Genomic DNA, 18,413 nt, shown 5'->3' with positions numbered 1-18,413 from the left:
CAGTGGAGTATATAAGAGGGACACATCTGTAATAAGTGTGCATGTCTTTCAGGTCCAGCGTGTTGTCGTCTCAGGTGTAGGTCAAACAGCAACAATGAGTGAGTTGGAACAGTTACGACAGGAAGCAGAACAGCTTCGCAACCAGATCCGGGTAAGTGAAACCGGCGCCCTCCCGCCGGTGTACAGCATGCTCTGAACAGCATGCTACTTTTACTATTGCTAAAGTAAATGGTATATATAATGTGCACAAAATGTTCTGTATGTTTGTGTTTCTTAAACTTTGGGCACTTTTATGTCCCAGGGGTTGATTTGAATTTAACTGATTTTGTTATTTGAAGGAATAATTAAAACTGAATAGGAAAAGATTCACCAGGCCTTCATAATTAATTTTTTGTGCTTTTCAAATTATTTTTATGTATAGATTTGATTTTAGTCTTGTCCCAGACAGTTGTGGCATCATTTCCACCTCACCAAACAAGTTATTGTTAGTTAGTGTAGTTGTTAACCAAGTGGACTGAAGTGACCGTGACGAGCATGCTTGAGGTTAATGAATATGAGAGTTTTGAAGAAAACAAAGAAAACTCATGTGAAATCACTCATGTAGAGTGGTTTTATTGGGTGTCATTTCCAATCAAGCTGTACTGCCACTTACTGAAATAAACATGCAAGGTAACGAGGTCACGTGACATTGGAATAATGCATACTGTTTTAATTTTTATTTAGTATGCAATATAAAGTATATAATGCACCGGATTGAAGAGTAGTGTTAGAAATTAACTGTTCCTTTTAAAGGGTTATTTCACCCTAAAAGGAAAATTCTCTCATTATTAACTCACCCTCATGATGTCCCAGATGTTTATGACTTTCGTTCTTCAGCAGAACACATTTGAAGAAAAATATCTCAGCTAATTAGGTCCTTAAAATGCAAGTGGATGGTGATCCGACTTTTGAAGCTTCGATAATCACACAGTCAAAATAAACGTCATTCATACGACTCAAATGGTTAAATTAATGTCTTCTAAGCAATACGAACACTTTTGGTGCAAAAAACATACATATTTAAGTACTTTTTTACTATAAATCATCACATCTGGTCAGCAGTGTTAAGCACTTGTGACGTAATCACGTTGGCGTGTTCACATGAAAACTGACGCACGTGCGACCCACCCAGAAGAGCCGCGTTGTTTACATGTGAGTAGGAGGAACACTGTACAGAAGTTGGGTTGATTTTGGTTTAGATCTGTTTCTTTACTCACAATGGTGCATTTGTGCGCTTATCCTGAATGTCTCAACCGAGAGGAGAACATGAGATTACGTCCGAAACATTTCAACGCGAATGTCACATGAGAGACCAAGTGAACTCTCATAAAGCTTAGCAGAAACTATGCTTTGTAGTTAAAAAGTACTTAAAATACATACATTTTCCTAATTTGATTTGAATGAAATAGATTCCAATTTTGATGCGATTTTAATATCGATAAATTTGGGGATATTTTAGCTACAATGTCAACAGACACGTTTTAATTATAACATGTTGCCTGATCTCTACAGTGCATAATGTGCATTGTCATGGCTATACATTCTGGTTTACTCATTCACACATTTCCAAATATTTGTGGCTATGCCTCTTATTAATAAATACAACAGCTCATAACTGGGGTAGATTTTGCCCCCATATTGTGGCTTTTGGTGGCATTTTTTTGTCAGTTTATTTCATTTTTGTATCTTTAGTGAGCTAGTTTTCAATTCTGGTCATAGCCAATAACATTTCTTTCATCTGTTTTGATTGATATAAAATTAATTTTGTGTCTTGGGCTTTTTATATTTATTGTTGTTTCTCAGGATGCTAGAAAAGCCTGCAGTGACTCCACACTTTCACAGGTACAGGAACAACATAATTATTTTCAACCTGATCTCATACAGTAGAATCATGATACTATACCTTCATTTTTACTTGGCTTGTTATATTTCATCATAACACTTACTGTAGCACATGACTGCTACATTTTACCATTTTACACAACCAATTACATATACGAGCTTGTTCCGGTGATCGAGCATTGCACTTGTAATGCAAAGGACCAGGGTCCAAGTCATGAAAAGAGCGCGAGTCATCATGCCATAGCCGAAAGTGTCATTGAAGCACCACAAAATGACGTGGTTATGCAAGTGTTCTCGCTCTTCTCTCTATTATCACTGTCGAATAATGTTGTGAAATAAGACATTTTAAAGAATCAGCTGAAAGCACAACGGACAGCAGTACCCATATCAGCTGTACACATTTAGTTTGAAAATAAAACAAGGATACTTCAGCTTCTTGTGGGCTGTATTAGGTTTAATCTGTTGCTCTTTTTCGGGTTCCTGTGACAGATAACGTCGAGTTTGGACTCAGTGGGGCGCATACAGATGAGAACAAGACGCACACTCAGAGGTCATCTCGCCAAAATCTACGCCATGCACTGGGGCACTGACTCCAGGTGTGTGTTTCATTGTAAAGAGCCCCCCCAACCATCGGGATTTGTTGTAGGAGTAGTAAAAGTGTTATAAATAGTGTCCCTTACATAAACAGTGATTAATGCTACAGGAAAATGTGTTTTTCATATGTTCTGGGAACCTGGTGTTCCTCTTTGGTGGTGCTGTAAGATGGCCATTCTCAACACACATTGTATCTGTGTCATATATTAATTACATTTTATTATTGAAAAATTGTGCAGGGCATTGGCTTTGCACATTATAATTATTAGAAGCTTCTATAACGGGTGCTCCATATGGTTTATGTTATGGCAGTTCTTGGCTAGAATAAGAGGAAATGTGGACCAGACGCTGATATCAAAAGTCTGGCTTTGTGCAACTAATAAAGAATATATTATGTTTTGCTTTAATTTCAGGTTACTTGTCAGTGCCTCCCAAGATGGCAAACTGATCATATGGGACGGTTACACGACCAACAAGGTAATGAGATACCAGAGTTATTTAACCCTGCTTGACTCTAGATGTCTGTGGTTTGTTGTTTATCTTCAGCTTTATCTTGTGTTATAGTACTGAAGGGATGTTTTAAATGATATCCCACAGATGCATGCTATTCCCCTGCGCTCCTCTTGGGTCATGACCTGTGCCTATGCCCCATCGGGGAACTACGTGGCCTGTGGAGGCCTCGACAACATCTGCTCCACCTACAGCCTTAAAACCCGCGAGGGCAACGTCAGGGTCAACAGAGAACTGGCTGGACACACAGGTAAACACACACACACACACACACACACACACACACACACACACACTTTCTGTCCATTATTACAGTCTGCTGAGATATTGTCTCAATCTCCAATGACCCTTCCTTCTAAGATGGTCCTAGCATACTTGGTATTTCAGAGTATTAACTGAGTACTGAATAGTGTTTGTATTCTTCCTGATATAGCTAATTATAATATAACTATAGCTAATTGTCTGGATATGGGATGATCTCATTGTTAAATTGTTTAAAGTACTTTTTCAGTCCATATACACTGATCAGCCACAACATTAAAGCACCTGTCTAATATTGTGTATTGTGCCCCCAAAACAGTGCCAAACCCGCATCTCAGAACAGCATTCAGAGATAATGCTCATTAATTGTAAAGAGCGGTTATCTGAGTTACCGTAGACTTTCGAGTCCACCTTAGTCAAGTCCGAGTCTTTTAAAAATCGAGTTGAGTCCAGGTCCAAAAGGGGCAGAGTCTAACTCAAGACAGAGTCCGTAACCGGTCCAAATATACACTCACCTAAAGGATTATTAGGAACACCTGTTCAATTTCTCATTAATGCAATTATCTAATCAACCAATCACATGGCAGTTGCTTCAATGCATTTAGGGGTGTGGTCCTGGTCAAGACAATCTCCTGAACTCCAAACTGAATGTCAGAATGGGAAAGAAAGGTGATTTAAGCAATTTTGAGCGTGGCATGGTTGTTGGTGCCAGACGGGCCGGTCTGAGTATTTCACAATCTGCTCAGTTACTGGGATTTTCACGCACAACCATTTCTAGGGTTTACAAAGAATGGAGTGAAAAGGGAAAAACATCCAGTATGCGGCAGTCCTGTGGGAGAAAATGCCTTGTTGATGCTAGAGGTCAGAGGAGAATGGGCCGACTGATTCAAGATGATAGAAGAGCAACTTTGCCTGAAATAACCACTCGTTACAACCGAGGTATGCAGCAAAGCATTTGTGAAGCCACAACACGCACCACCTTGAGGCGGATGGGCTCCAACAGCAGAAGACCCCACCGGGTACCACTCATCTCCACTACAAATAGGAAAAAGAGGCTACAATTTGCAAGAGCTCACCAAAATTGGACAGTTGAAGACTGGAAAAATGTTGCCTGGTCTGATGAGTCTGGATTTCTGTTGAGACATTCAGATGGTAGAGTCAGAATTTGGCGTAAACAGAATGAGAACATGGATCCATCATGCCTTGTTACCACTGTGCAGGCTGGTGGTGGTGGTGTAATGGTGTGGGGGATGTTTTCTTGGCACACTTTAGGCCCCTTAGTGCCAATTGGGCATCGTTTAAATGCCACGGCCTACCTGAGCATTGTTTCTGACCATGTCCATCCCTTTATGGCCACCATGTACCCATCCTCTGATGGCTACTTCCAGCAGGATAATGCACCATGTCACAAAGCTCGAATCATTTCAAATTGGTTTCTTGAACATGACAATGCGTTCACTGTACTAAAATGGCCCCCACAGTCACCAGATCTCAACCCAATAGAGCATCTTTGGGATGTGGTGGAACGGGAGCTTCATGCCCTGGATGTGCATCCCACAAATCTCCATCAACTGCAAGATGCTATCCTATCAATATGGGCCAACATTTCTAAAGAATGCTTTCAGCACCTTGTTGAATCAATGCCACGTAGAATTAAGGCAGTTCTGAAGGCGAAAGGGGGTCAAACACAGTATTAGTATGTGTTCCTAATAATCCTTTAGGTGAGTGTATCTGTTCATGAATCTGAATTAAAATTGTAACTGTAAACTCAACATCAATATTTTAAGCTTATTTTAACCTTAACAACTAAGAAAAACATTTTGTCAATATAAATGCAACAGAAACACCTCTTTTGCATTTTATATTCACGTGTTATGATTAATATCCTGCTGAACAGGCTTTAAAGTGGTTTCAGAGTGAAAGTATATGCAACATATTCTGTTGACATTTAAATTATGTGTTGCTTTCCTCCTCCACTCAAACAAAGACTAAAGAAAGCGAACGCTGCGTTAGTCATGACAACCAGAGGAATTATTATTTCAAGTTTTTTCTACTTCATTTTCAATTTGTCCATTTCAGTTTCGTTTGATCTAAAATTATGGGTTAAATACTTGAAATTAATTAAATGCATTTCATGTGTTTAATACATTTAATCAGTGATATTGAATAATTTAATAATCCCCATAAAATTAAACAGAAAATAAAAATAGATAAGTTCAGATACTATTAGAAATGTATTTTTATTCTAATACACTTTTCAGTCCTCCTGCTGTGTCCAGGTGTAGCCTACTTCCCTAAAGTTAAGATAACATTTTGTATGACAAACTGTCCTTGAACTGACGTGTTTTTCTTTTCACAATATATTTAGTTTGGATAATGGGTGAATAGAGACTTCTCCCCTCACTTGTGTTGTTCATTGTATTTTATGACTTTTTTGCCATTGAAGCGCAAGTTATAGCTTTACAGGTAACACACACAGAGGTTACACTACAAATATGTAACTGACTGAATTTTACAATTTCATTCATGTTCCGTTTCATCCGTCATATTAGTTTAAATATCCCTTATAGGTAACATTTGATTTTGTCTCGATATTGTCAACATTTTCAGTTAGAAATGGCTTTGTGTTTTCACCATGCCACAGTCCAAATCACTGAGATCACATTTTTCCCCATTCTGATGGTGGATGTGAATATTAACTGAAGCTCCTGAACCATATCTGCATGATTTCATGCACTACGCTGCTGCCACACGATTGGCTGATTAGATAATCACATGGATGATTGTTGGTGTCAGATGGGCTGGTTTGAGTATTTCTGGGATTTTCACACTCAACAGTCTCTAGAATTTACTCTGAATGATGCCAAAAACAAAAATCATCCAGTGAGCGGCAGTTCTGTGTTTGGAAACACTTGTTAAGATCAACAGAGAATGACCAGACTGGTTCAAACTGATGAAGTCTACAGTAACTCAGATAACATCTCTGTACAATTGTGGTGAGAAGAATATCATCTCTGAATGCTGTTCTGAGATGCGGGTTGGTGCTGTGTTGGGGGCACGAGGTGGACCTACACAACATCGGGCAGGTGCTTTAATGTTGTGGCTGATCGGTGTGTGCATATAATATTAAGCCAGTATAATAATGAAATCACGTAAAAACGCTTGGATTTGCTGTAATTCCATTTAAAATATCATTTTCTTTAAAATTGCATGACATTTGTGTAATGTTCAGTATTTCATATAAATAATTATATAATTATTTTCCCTTTTTTATGAATGGTTTTATCTGTAGGTTATTTGTCTTGCTGTCGATTTCTTGATGACAATCAGATCATCACCAGCTCTGGTGACACAACATGGTAAGTTATTACCATTATGGCTCTTATTACATTATGTTTATAATAATAATGAAACTAATACGTTTCTGATAAAAAATATAATGAGATATATGGGACATGCAGGTGGCTTTTGCATATTTTAACTTTAAAGAATACAAATTTATGAGGGTCCGTTTAGGCCATAATTAAAACTTTACCTCTCGTATACACAAAACACTCTCACATTCACAACAAATGTACACACACACACACACAAAATCTCACACATTCACATCTTTTACTTGTCTCACAAACACATAAAACACTCATGCATTCACTACATTTTTACCTCTCTCTCTCACACACACACACACACACACACACACACAAATAAAAATTTGTTCCGTTAAATTGACATATCTCTTTGATGTATAACTGTTGTTGCAGTGCATTGTGGGACATTGAGACAGGCCAGCAGACCACCAGTTTCACAGGACACACAGGTGATGTCATGAGTCTATCGGTCAGTCCAGACTTAAAGGCATTTGTGTCCGGGGCCTGCGACGCCTCAGCCAAACTGTGGGACATCAGAGACGGGATGTGTAGGCAGTCTTTTACAGGCCACGTCTCCGACATCAATGCTGTCTGCGTAAGTATTTACATTAGAGATGTGTCCCAATGGTCAACTAGCTTTATTTAATGTGCTGTGCTTTAGTTGTCAGACATTAAAGCAAAGTAAAGTATCCGCACCGTCTTTGGAGCATTCTGCCATGAGTTAAATATAGTCCCACTTTTAAGGATTTGTCTTGAGACCTCTACATTCTGTTCATTTTTCTTCGTCTAGCTGTTTTTGAGCTCAAGAACACGTCCTATGTAAACACCCTGTAAGAACATTTTCAGAGCCTAATTATAAAAATGTTTGGTAACATTTTACAATAAGGTTGTATTTGTTAACATTAGTTAATGCAAGAGTTGACATGAAATACAAAATGAACAGTAGTTTTACATCACTTTTTTGGTTGATGTTAATTTCTACATGTACAAATACATTTTTAATTTGAAAAGTTGTACATGGTAAGATTAATTAGTGGTGATTGCCTCAAATAATTTAATGCACACCTATCTGTGGATTATCCCGCTTATACCATGTTCACTTGCCAGCATTGATTAGTTACTGCTGTCATTTTTACATGGCAAATTTTGATTGGAAGATTAAAAATAACGGTTAACTTTATCTATGGGTCATTAGATCTACAGTTCTTCAGTTCTAAATCAGACACGGAGATGAAGTATTGCAATAATATCACAGTTATTTGGAGATCAAACATGCTTTAAAAACTACATTTAAATACTCAATCCAGAAATAACAATAGCCACATAATGTAGAAGGGTTGGCACTCCTCAGAACATGTAATATTTAATCCTGCAGTACTTCACAGTTGATTTTAAAGATGGCAGCGTGTTTTGTTGCTTTGTGACGAGATGGTTAATCCCAGCTCTATATTCAGACTATATTCACGGCCGAGGTCATTTGAACAGAGGCATAAAACTCTCGCAAAGTCTCATTATGGAGGACAGCAGAGTAGGCGCATGTAACAGTTAAAGGATGGGCAAGGAGGAGGCGGGAGTCGGCTGAACAGTCAACGTAAATCTCAACATAAACGCACACACATGCAATGTGACCGTGTGCACCTCTCTCTCTCGAATTGGCATCTCCGGCCCCCCTTTATCTCGGTCTCCCACTGATCAGCTGAATCAGTGCCGGCTGTGCACCCTCACCGCACAGCCACATCCACAGTCACAGAACGGTGATTAAAACTGACTGGAAACACCTGTGCATTAAACCATTTTAATACATGCATTCCATCCGAACAGATCATAGTATAATGCAGTATAAACTAATGTGAACTAACAGTAAACGATAGTATTTTGATAAATAAACATTTACCAATTTGAATAAATTCTTTAACAAATATTGTGCATTGTTAGTTCATGTTACCTAATGCTAGCGGTGGGCGATATGCCAGTAGACTCGATAAACTGGTGGAAATTTGACAACTAGTATACAGTTTGAATTATAGTCTATCGCAGTTATGCAAAATCACCATCGCATGGCAAGAAATGTGCACCTCATTCTATTCACGTTGCACGTACATGGTACACATTCTGCTGGAGTAATGGAGGAGGAAGGCAGAGCGACTTCACTTGAGACTTTAAAAAAGACATAAACCGGATTTTTCAGACACTGAAAATTTTTCAGCGGCCGCCCAAGTGAAATTTCGGGCTAACGAAGCAAATATAATGACATTCATCTCACGTTCTAAATAGGCTTCTCGCTTGTTTCCAAGATTGTCGTGCATGCTGTCTTAGGAGCAAACAAGTGCAGGCTTCCCGTTTGTGTTCCATAGACAGGAGAGCACAGAGAGGGCATCACTCGCTCTACTCCATCCAGTTCACAAACCATTTGAATTCTGCTGAGTTTTTTACCTTAAAGGGCTAAGGAGAAAGTCGTACACCTCAAACAGCTAGACAGCCCAACATTTTAACCAACACTGATGAAGAAAACCGCTAAAACAATGTGTAATTACAACCCCAATTCCAAAAAAGCTAATAATGAAAAATGCTAATAAAAAATGCTATATTGAAAGCACCACAACTACACACTATATGATGTCTTACATCATATAGTGTCACAGTCACAGTCATTTCAAATCAGATGATTGCAACACGCTCCAAAAAATTTAAGACAGGATCAGTTTAAGACTAATAACAATTTGATGTCGTGTCAGTATATAAGGAGCCTCCAAAAACAGCCTAGTCCTTCAAGAGCAAGGATCATTCGAGACTTGTCAATTTACCAACTGATGCTTCAGCAAATAATCCAGCAATTTCAGATCAAGGTTTGCCAAATACAAATTGAGAGGATTTTATGCATTTCACTCTCTACAGTGCTCAATATAGTTAAAAGATTCAAGGAATCTGGTCAAATCTCGGTGCGTAAAGGGCAAGACCAAAACCACTTCTGAATGCACGTGATCTCTGATCCCTCAGATGTCACTGTCATAAAAACATCCTTCATCTGTAATGGATATCATGAACATGGCCTTGGGATTACTTTAGTAAAGCTTTGTTAGTCAACACCACTCGCCGCTTCATCCACAGATGCAAGTTAAGACTTCACTATGTAAAGGAGGAGCCGTACATCATCACTGTCCAGAAGCACTGCCGACTTCTCTGGGCTCAGTCTCAACTTTAGTAAACCTTTGTTAGTCAACACCACTCGCCGCTGCATCCACAGATGCAAGTTAAGACTTTACTATGTAAAGGAGAAGCCGTACATCATCACTGTCCAGAAGCACTGCCGACTTCTCTGGGCTCAGTCTCAACTTTAGTAAACATTTGTTAGTCAACACCACTCACCGCTACATCCACAGATGCAAGTTAAGACTTTACTATGTAAAGGAGAAGCCGTACATCATCACTGTCCAGAAGCGCTGCCGACTTCTCTGCGCTCGGTCTCAACTGAGATGGAAAGTAGAACAGTGGAACTGTGAGTCCACATTTCAAGTAGTTTTTGAAAAACACAGCCGTCGTGTTCTCCGGGCCAAAGAGGAAATGGACCATCCAAGCTGTTATTAGCGTCAGGTCCAAAAGCCAGTTTCTATATGGGCCAGGGGTGTGTTAGTGCCCATGGCATGGGTAACTCTCACATCTGTGAGAACACCATGAATGCAGACACATATGTACACATTTTGGAGCAACATATACTGCCATCCAGCACTGTATATTCCAGGGATGTCTCTGCATTTTCCAGCATGACCACTTCAAACCACATACTGGCCGGATTACAAGTGCATGGTTGTGTAAGCAGAGAGTGCGTGTGCTAGACCCCATACAGCTGTGCAGCTGAAGATCTGCATGATGGATGAACTTAAACTTGTGTCTTCAGTGCCCAAATGCTTAATAAGTGTTATTAGAATAAATGGTGATGTTTCACAGTGGTAAACACTCGACTGTCCCAACTTTTTTTGGAGTGTGTTGCAATCATCTGATTTGAAATTACTGTACTTTTAAAAGAATTATATAAGAGGAAGTAGCATTTATTTATCTAAGCATTTAATTCACTCACTGGATTATTAAAAAATAGGCAATATGGTTAATTAATATATAACCAGGTTTTATTTATTTTGTTAGAAAAACTTAACTATATTGTGATGTCATTATCATGATATACAATTATTCATATCATGATATATCGCCCACCCCAACGTAATGCATTTACTAATGTTAACAAGTATAGCCTTAGTGTTACCATTTTTTCTAAAGACCGTTTACTCGACTGGTTGTTCAAACCCTCTGACTAGACGATTTTGAAAATATGTAGTTTTGCACATCTTTTTATTGTGTTGTAGCAACTCCTGTTTAACACTAAATGAACAGTCATGTTTTGTCATTTACTTTGTCTTGTCAGTTCTTTCCTAATGGAAATGCCTTCACTACGGGCTCAGACGATGCCACTTGCCGGTTGTTTGACCTGCGTGCAGACCAGGAGCTGATGATGTATTCTCACGACAACATTATCTGTGGCATCACCTCTGTGGCTTTCTCCAAGAGCGGACGGCTGCTGCTGGCTGGATACGACGACTTCAACTGCAATGTCTGGGACACTTTAAAAGGCGAGCGCATAGGTGAGAGAAAAACACTTAACACTGCTGTTCAGCGCTCTTTGAAGGGGTTTATTTAATCATTTATAAAGAGCATTTTTTTTTTTTTTTGGGTTGGGGGAGGGGGTTCTATTTTTATCTTTAACATCCAAGAATTGTGTGGGAATGACTGGAAGTTCAACCTATATATAATATAGGTTTATATATATAATATATAATGTTTTTATATATGCCAACCATGTAATAATGACTTTTGTCTCTAATATTTGTTTTTTATTTCCCTGATAATTCCATTGAGGTTTGCCATTCCATTTGTGCATGTGCTATTCTTATTGTCTTGATAACACAGATGTACTTTGTCAGAATTATGGAGATTTGCATTTGGAATTGTCCATCAATGTTTTTAAATTTCGGTAAATGATGGAAAGGTTTCAGATGATGTTTGATCATGTGTGGGACCCTCTCTCTCTGCGCAGGGGTTTTGGCCGGTCATGATAACCGGGTGAGTTGTTTAGGAGTGACTGATGATGGAATGGCTGTAGCCACGGGATCATGGGACAGTTTTCTTCGCATCTGGAACTGAGAGTGCTCTTAAAATCTCCAGGTGCCGTCTCTCTATCTTTCCACAGCAGTTCAACTGTATTCAATATTAGTCAGTATGAAATTCAATTGCGTGGGAGAGCCAATCGTCATAATTGGCCACAGGAATCATAAGAAGTTTCATTGTGTAATATGTAAATATACATGTATATGAATATAGATATGGTATATATGTACAGCATTATGTGTATGTATATACCATATAGTATATACATACATAGTGTTCATGTATATATTTTTCTAGTTGCTCATTCACCCATGACCTTTTTTTAATATTTCATTTTCTTTGTTTTTTGTACTTTATTTTGTGTAAATGGAAAACAACGCTAAACATGATGGAACGTTTATCAAACAGAAGTGTGTGCGCATTACAAAAAGTTGGAATGGTATTGAAAGTGTAAAACACAATACATGCGATCTACACATTTACTTGTATTTACTCCACTAAATCATTCATCATGTATTGGTGTTTGAGGGTGTTTGCAAATGTTTTTTTCATGGCCTTGAGATTGTATGTTAAATTGAAGCATTATGACACCTTTACTGAATGGTAAATAAAACTATCTATATGCCCTCGAATTTTAGCCTTAATTACTAGTGATCAAAGTAGATTAATCCTAATAATAGATTCTTACTCCTGGTGCTTACAAACGAAAGTATGTGCTTTTAAATAATTGATAACACTTTTTTTATATATATTTTTTTTATTCATAAATGCCCCCCCATACATTTGTTGAAGTGTTGCAGTATACAGTATGAAATACCCGTTTAAAATAAAATGAAAAATAAGTGAGTATATTTTGAACAATGAAAAGTTTGCTTTTTTTTTCTGTTCACGAATTTCTTTTTTTTTTTTTCATGACTGTTAAGCACGTTTTCCCTTAAAATTCTCATTAACATAATACATCTGAATGTTTAATTATTGCAAGTTTTCTTGTAATACCCCTTATTCCCAAAGGTGATCCTCCAATAGTTTCTCATTTATGTAATGTAATTTTGTTCTTTCAATAAAATCAACATAAAAAGAAGTACAGCAAAAATATAATGTAGATGTATTTCACAGATTAAATGTTTAATTGTGGTTTTTCACAGTAATGAGAATTTTTAGAGATGTGCTTATTTGTCATGAAATAATGTTACAATGCAAAATACATAAACAATTGTTCTGAAAATAGGTGTTTAAAAAAAAGAAAATTATGCAAAACCTAATTAATTTCTTTTGATTTTGGGGTGTTTGTGACTCTGACATGTTCTTGACTTTTTTTTTTTTTTTTTTTTTTTTTTTTAGATTCTCCCATGATAAAACATCTTTGTTTCAGCATATAAATGTGAGCAGACAGTTGGACATGAATTACACTACCTGGTCAGGAAGATTTACCTGTTCCCTGAATCATTGCATTAGATTAGATTTGTAACATGAATGTAAAAAAACAACATGATTGGAGCGATCAAGCCATTCACTAAATTTTGCCATATTAATAAGTGCCAGAGTCCTCACTGTGTGTCTCTGTATTTAATTTTTTTTGCACTTCAGGTTGTCAAATTATATTGTTAACTCTCTTAATACATTTCATATAACTGTGAAATAGCATTTAAGAACTTTTGTGTGTGTGTGTGTGTGTGTGTGTGTGTGTGTGTGTGTGTGTGTGTGTGTGTGTGTGTGTGTGTGTGTGTGTGTGTGTGTGTGTGTGTGTGTGTGTGTGTGTGTGTGTGTGTCACACACACAGTTGAAGTCAGAAGTTTACACACACTTTAGCCAAATACATTTAAACTCCGTTTTCACAATTCCTGACATTTAATGGTGGAAAACTTTCCCTGTCTCAGGTCAGTTTGGATCACTACTTTATTTTAAGAATGTGAAATATCAGAATAATAGTCGAGAGAATGATTTATTTTAGCTTTTATTTCTTTCATCACATTCCCAGTGGGTCAGAAGTTTACATACACTTTGTTAGTGTTTGGCAGCATTGCCTTTAAATTGTTTAACTTGGGTCAAATGTTTTGGGAATCCTTCCACAAGCTTCTCACAATCAGTTTCTGGAATTTTGTCCCATTCCTCCAGACAGAACTGCTGTAACTGAGTCAGGATTGTATCCAAAATTTGTGGGCAGAACTGAAAGTGTGTGTGTGGCTCTTGCTCACACACACTTTCAGTTCTGCCCACGAATTTTATATCGGATTGAGGTCAGGGCTTTGTGATGGGCACTCCAATACCTTGACTTTGTTGTTCTTAAGCCATTTTGCCTTAAGTGTGCTTGGGGTCATTGTCCATTTGGAAGACCCATTTGTGACTGAGCTTTAACTTCCTGTCTGATGTCTTGAGATGTTGCTTCAATATATCCACATAATGTTCCTTCCTCATGATGTCATCATCTATTTTGTGAAGTGCACCAGTCCCTCCTGCAGCAAAGCACCCCCACAACATGATTCTGCACCCCCATGATTCACGGTTGGGATGGTGTTCTTCGGCTGGTGAGTCTCGCCCTTTTTCCTCCAAACATAACGATGGTCATTATGGCCGAACAGTTACATTTGTGTTTCATCAGACCAGAGGACATATCTCCAAAAAGTAACATCATTGTCCCCATGTGCACTTGCAAACTGTAGTCTGGCTTTTTTATGGTGGTTTTGGAGCAGTGTCTTCTTCCTTGCTGAGCAGCCTTTCAGGTGATGTCCATATAGGACTCATTTTACTGTGGATATAGATACTTGTGTACCTGTTTCCTCCAGCATCTTCAAAAGGTCCTTTGCTGTTGTTCTGGGGTTGATTTGCACTTTTTGCACAACTACATTCATCTCTAGGACACAGAATGCGTCTCCTTCCTGAGCGGTATGATGACTGCGTGGTCCCATAGTGTTTATACTTGAACGTGGTACCTTCTGGCATTTGGAAATTGCTCCCAAGGATGAACCAGACTTGTTGAGGTCCACAATTATTATTTTCTGAGGTCTTGGTTGATTTCTCATGTTCTCATGATGTGAAGCAAAGAGACACTGAGTTTGAAGGTAGGCCTCAAAATACATCCACAGGTACACCTCCACTTCAGTACAGAATTTTCCAAGCTGCTTAAAGACACAGTTATCTTAGTGTATGTAAACTTATGACCTGCTGGAACTGTGATTTAGTCAATTAAAAGTGAAACAATCTGTCTGTAAAAAATTACTCATGTCATGCACAAAGTAGATGTCCTAAACCACTTGCCAAAACTATAGTTCGCTAATATTAAATCTGTCGAGTGGTTAGAAAATGAGTTTTATTGACTACAACCAAACTGTATGTAAACTTCTGACTTGTATAAAAAGGGATCCGCTTGAAAATATGTTGTGGTATTAATGTAAGAATGTATTTTTTTGTTCTTTTACAGTATGAAGATGCTTATTTAGCATAAATAAACAACCTATTTACCATTCCAGAGTTTGTCAACACGCCATAGAGGAATTTTTGCTTGGTTTTAAGATATTAGTTGACTGTGAAAAGAGATGTCATTAATAGCAATGTCTCCTTGAAAATTCAACAGTTTGCACAGGAAGTTTGTTTGCTGGTATTGTAACTAGTATTGGTTAAAAGTATTGCTTGAGAATTCAGATTTCTGTTGATGGTATTGTGGTTTACTATAGAGGTTGACAGATTGCCAATCCGTGATTATTTTTGTGGTTGTTTTATAATGAGCAAGTGTAAAATTTGAGTGGTTGTTTTAGATCAGCTGAAATGGGCAGTTTTAACATCTTGCCATCTTAATTGTGGTTTTGTTTCTCCATTGGCTCTTTCAGACCTTTTAGCGAAACCATTGTCAACTTTAAAACAAGTTGTTTGGGACATTATTTCCATTCCTGCTACAGGCCAAACCACTCAACTGAGCAACAGTAAAGCATTTTAGTATTACCTGTTAGAAGCCCAATGCTTAAAGTGTTTATAAGTAATAGGCTTTTGGCTCATTTGTATTTTACATCATGTTATTTTTATTTTTGAGCCAATGAAACCAGGAGTGTGGTGCCTTGTGTACTTTCACTGTGCCATATTTGCAATTAATCAATTTAATAACTTTGTTTCAACTTTTTTGGTATTTGTAAAGTAACATGGTGATAATGTTGCTAAACACTGATATTGTAACCAATAAAACAAAGACTTTTAACCAAATCTAAAGATTGATGTGGTGTTTATTGTGCATCTTAAACTTATGCAACTATATTTACATATGCAGTATGTATTTGAGCTGTCTAAGGGGAATAGGCCTATATACACCAATCAGCATTAAATATTGTGTAGGTCCTCCTCATGCCACCAAAACTGTGCCAAACCACATCTCAGAATAGCATTCAGAGATTATATTCTTCTGACCACAATTGTACAGAGTGGTTATCTGAGTTACCATAGACCAGAGATGCCCAAACTAGGGCTCACAGACCAAAGTTGGCCGTGATGGCCTTTGATTTGGCCGCCTTGACGTGTATGACAAGAGTGGGGATAAATGCTATTGACGCAGCCTTCCATTGCTTTAATTTAGCAGATTGTGGAGTAATGTTTTTTGTATAATGAAATCATAAAGGAGGTGAACCAGGGTAACTTTAATATTTTAATATAATACTGTTTGCAGAGCCTGAAATTCGTCGATGGATTGCAGGTATTGCGCACAATTGCCAAAATTTCCACGTTCATAATGCGGGAAGTTCCCGCACACTTATTCGGTTTGCGTTAAAGTGCAGCTGCAAATTAGTAAACCAATAGATAGAGATGATCAAATCAATTAACTTGTTTTTGAATCAACTTTGAATCAACTGTGTTAAATTATCTCTTTAATTACACTCACCAAAATCATGCAAATGATGATCTCACTACAGTCTCTCTCTCGTTAAATTTAGTGCGAGCGCGCTGGGAGGAAGTGCTCGGTCATGGAGTTACTGAACTTAAGATTTTGCAGATGTATAAACTTTTCTAAATGTATTAATGACGTTATGCTATTGTTCCTGTTTATAATCAACAAAGCTGTTAACATTGCAAGCGTGTGCACCTTTCATATCTTGGCGCTCGGTCATAATGTAGCACATTTGCAAAAATGTTTTGCGTAACATACCAGCTGCATTGATGAAGAGAGACACTTAAACTCCTGCTGCATCTCTCATTTCTATCTCTAGTACCATCCAGGGTTGGATATTAACGGCGGCTCTGGGCAAAGCAAATTTCCCTTGCAATCTGATATAGTTACAGATACACACGTCGTGATTATTCATTTTAATTTTCACTGAACATTATTTGTTTCTTGCCGTCTGTTGTGCAGATGTTGGCGTGTCGGTGGCGGATGCTCGTGCCATACGTCCACTCTGCTTCTCACACGCCGTATGAGTTCGGTGTCGTGCTCCTGCGCTAAAAATACCAAATGCTACAATGTAGTTAACAATATGAACAAATACTCTCTGGATGTGTAAAATAGACTTGATGTTAAATAAAATGAAAATTTTTGTTTTATTCTATAAAGTACTGACAACAGGGATCTGGTGCTCCTCCATCCACACCTTGATTGGCCTGTCTGCATGAAGCATTGTCCTGCTGGAGAAACCAATCCTCAGAGTTGGGGAACACTGTCAGAACAGAAGGAAGCACGTTCCAGTATATCCTTGTACGTGGCTTGATTCATGCGTCCTTCACAAAGAGGTATCTGACTGATTCCAGTCTTTCTGAAGCACCCCCAGATCATCACGATCCTCCACCTGGTCGTCTAATGCTTAGACGGAGACCTGGAGAGGCCTTCAAGCCACAATGTCTCTCAACAGACACTGACTGTACAAATGCAACTGAACTCATGAATGTGCTCGATAGCTTCAAATTAGTAGAGTATGTGCATTTTCCAACCCATTAACATGGTCACATACTTGATTTAGTTCAAGTACTTCAGGTCTAAACACGGATGTCAGTTTTAAGACTCTTAAGTTGTGATGTTAGGAGGTTGATTTCCAGGACATGTGTGGCAAGGACGAGAGCAAGGCAGAAGAGAAGCGCTCTAGAAGATGAAATCCAAGGCATGATTGTATATAAGTGGAGCAGTCAGGAAGATGCCAGCCACATAACAACGATATGAACCCTGCTTAGTCCTACACCTAAGAGTTGATCGAGAGGAAGGAAACCCAACCAGTCAAAGAGCTGTCAACACAGGTTATTAAGAGAGGGGAGACTCGCCTAATACCCATGCTGAAAGAGGTGATTGACAGACAGACAGAGAGAGGGCTCGCAACATACCGGTGAAATGGAGCAACAGTGCTTTTCAGTCTCCAACGGCAGGTGAATGCTGTTCTTCTCCAGTGGGCAGAGAGACTCCAGAAATAAGTGTCCAGATCCAATTCCAAACGTAATATAAGTCCAGTAGATCGCGATCAATAAGATGTTAACTTTGTTAACAAATCAAGAAAAACAACAACAATAACAAACACGCAAATCATATTCTGAATGTGAAGCGGCAGCCAGACGCCCACAGCGTTCTCACACATAAAAAAATTATTGCCGTAGCCCTAGTTCTTATTCACTTCCCATTATATGGGAAAAAAGTAGCCAGGACAAATTCATAAAAGGTTTAAGAATAAACCAATTGACATT

At 38.3% G+C, this 18,413-nt stretch overlaps 1 protein-coding gene across 2 annotated transcripts in view; it reads left to right on the top strand.

The window, feature by feature from the left end:
* Positions 1 to 18,413, top strand: part of LOC127632538 (guanine nucleotide-binding protein G(I)/G(S)/G(T) subunit beta-1-like) — a 285,363-nt gene that overhangs the window by 8,329 nt on the left and 258,621 nt on the right. The window contains exons 2-11 of one of the 2 annotated variants that reach the window (XR_007969106.1): positions 53 to 151; positions 1,843 to 1,881; positions 2,371 to 2,477; positions 2,889 to 2,952; positions 3,073 to 3,235; positions 6,539 to 6,605; positions 7,011 to 7,212; positions 11,035 to 11,251; positions 11,704 to 11,831; positions 13,116 to 14,076. Coding sequence is in view for 1 of the 2 variants with exons in the window: in XM_052111164.1 (XP_051967124.1) it covers positions 95 to 151; positions 1,843 to 1,881; positions 2,371 to 2,477; positions 2,889 to 2,952; positions 3,073 to 3,235; positions 6,539 to 6,605; positions 7,011 to 7,212; positions 11,035 to 11,251; positions 11,704 to 11,810 (1,023 nt within the window). In the remaining variant the exon portion in view is untranslated. Of the gene's footprint in view, positions 1 to 52; positions 152 to 1,842; positions 1,882 to 2,370; positions 2,478 to 2,888; positions 2,953 to 3,072; positions 3,236 to 6,538; positions 6,606 to 7,010; positions 7,213 to 11,034; positions 11,252 to 11,703; positions 11,832 to 13,115; positions 15,966 to 18,413 lie in introns of those variants that run through there. The other variant, XM_052111164.1, reaches the window with a different exon arrangement.

The sequence above is a fragment of the Xyrauchen texanus genome, chromosome 39 (assembly GCF_025860055.1).
Source record: "Xyrauchen texanus isolate HMW12.3.18 chromosome 39, RBS_HiC_50CHRs, whole genome shotgun sequence".
Classification (NCBI taxonomy): domain Eukaryota; kingdom Metazoa; phylum Chordata; class Actinopteri; order Cypriniformes; family Catostomidae; genus Xyrauchen; species Xyrauchen texanus.
Note: the sequence above shows the minus strand (reverse complement) of the source record. Positions and strands in the feature narration are given on the sequence as shown.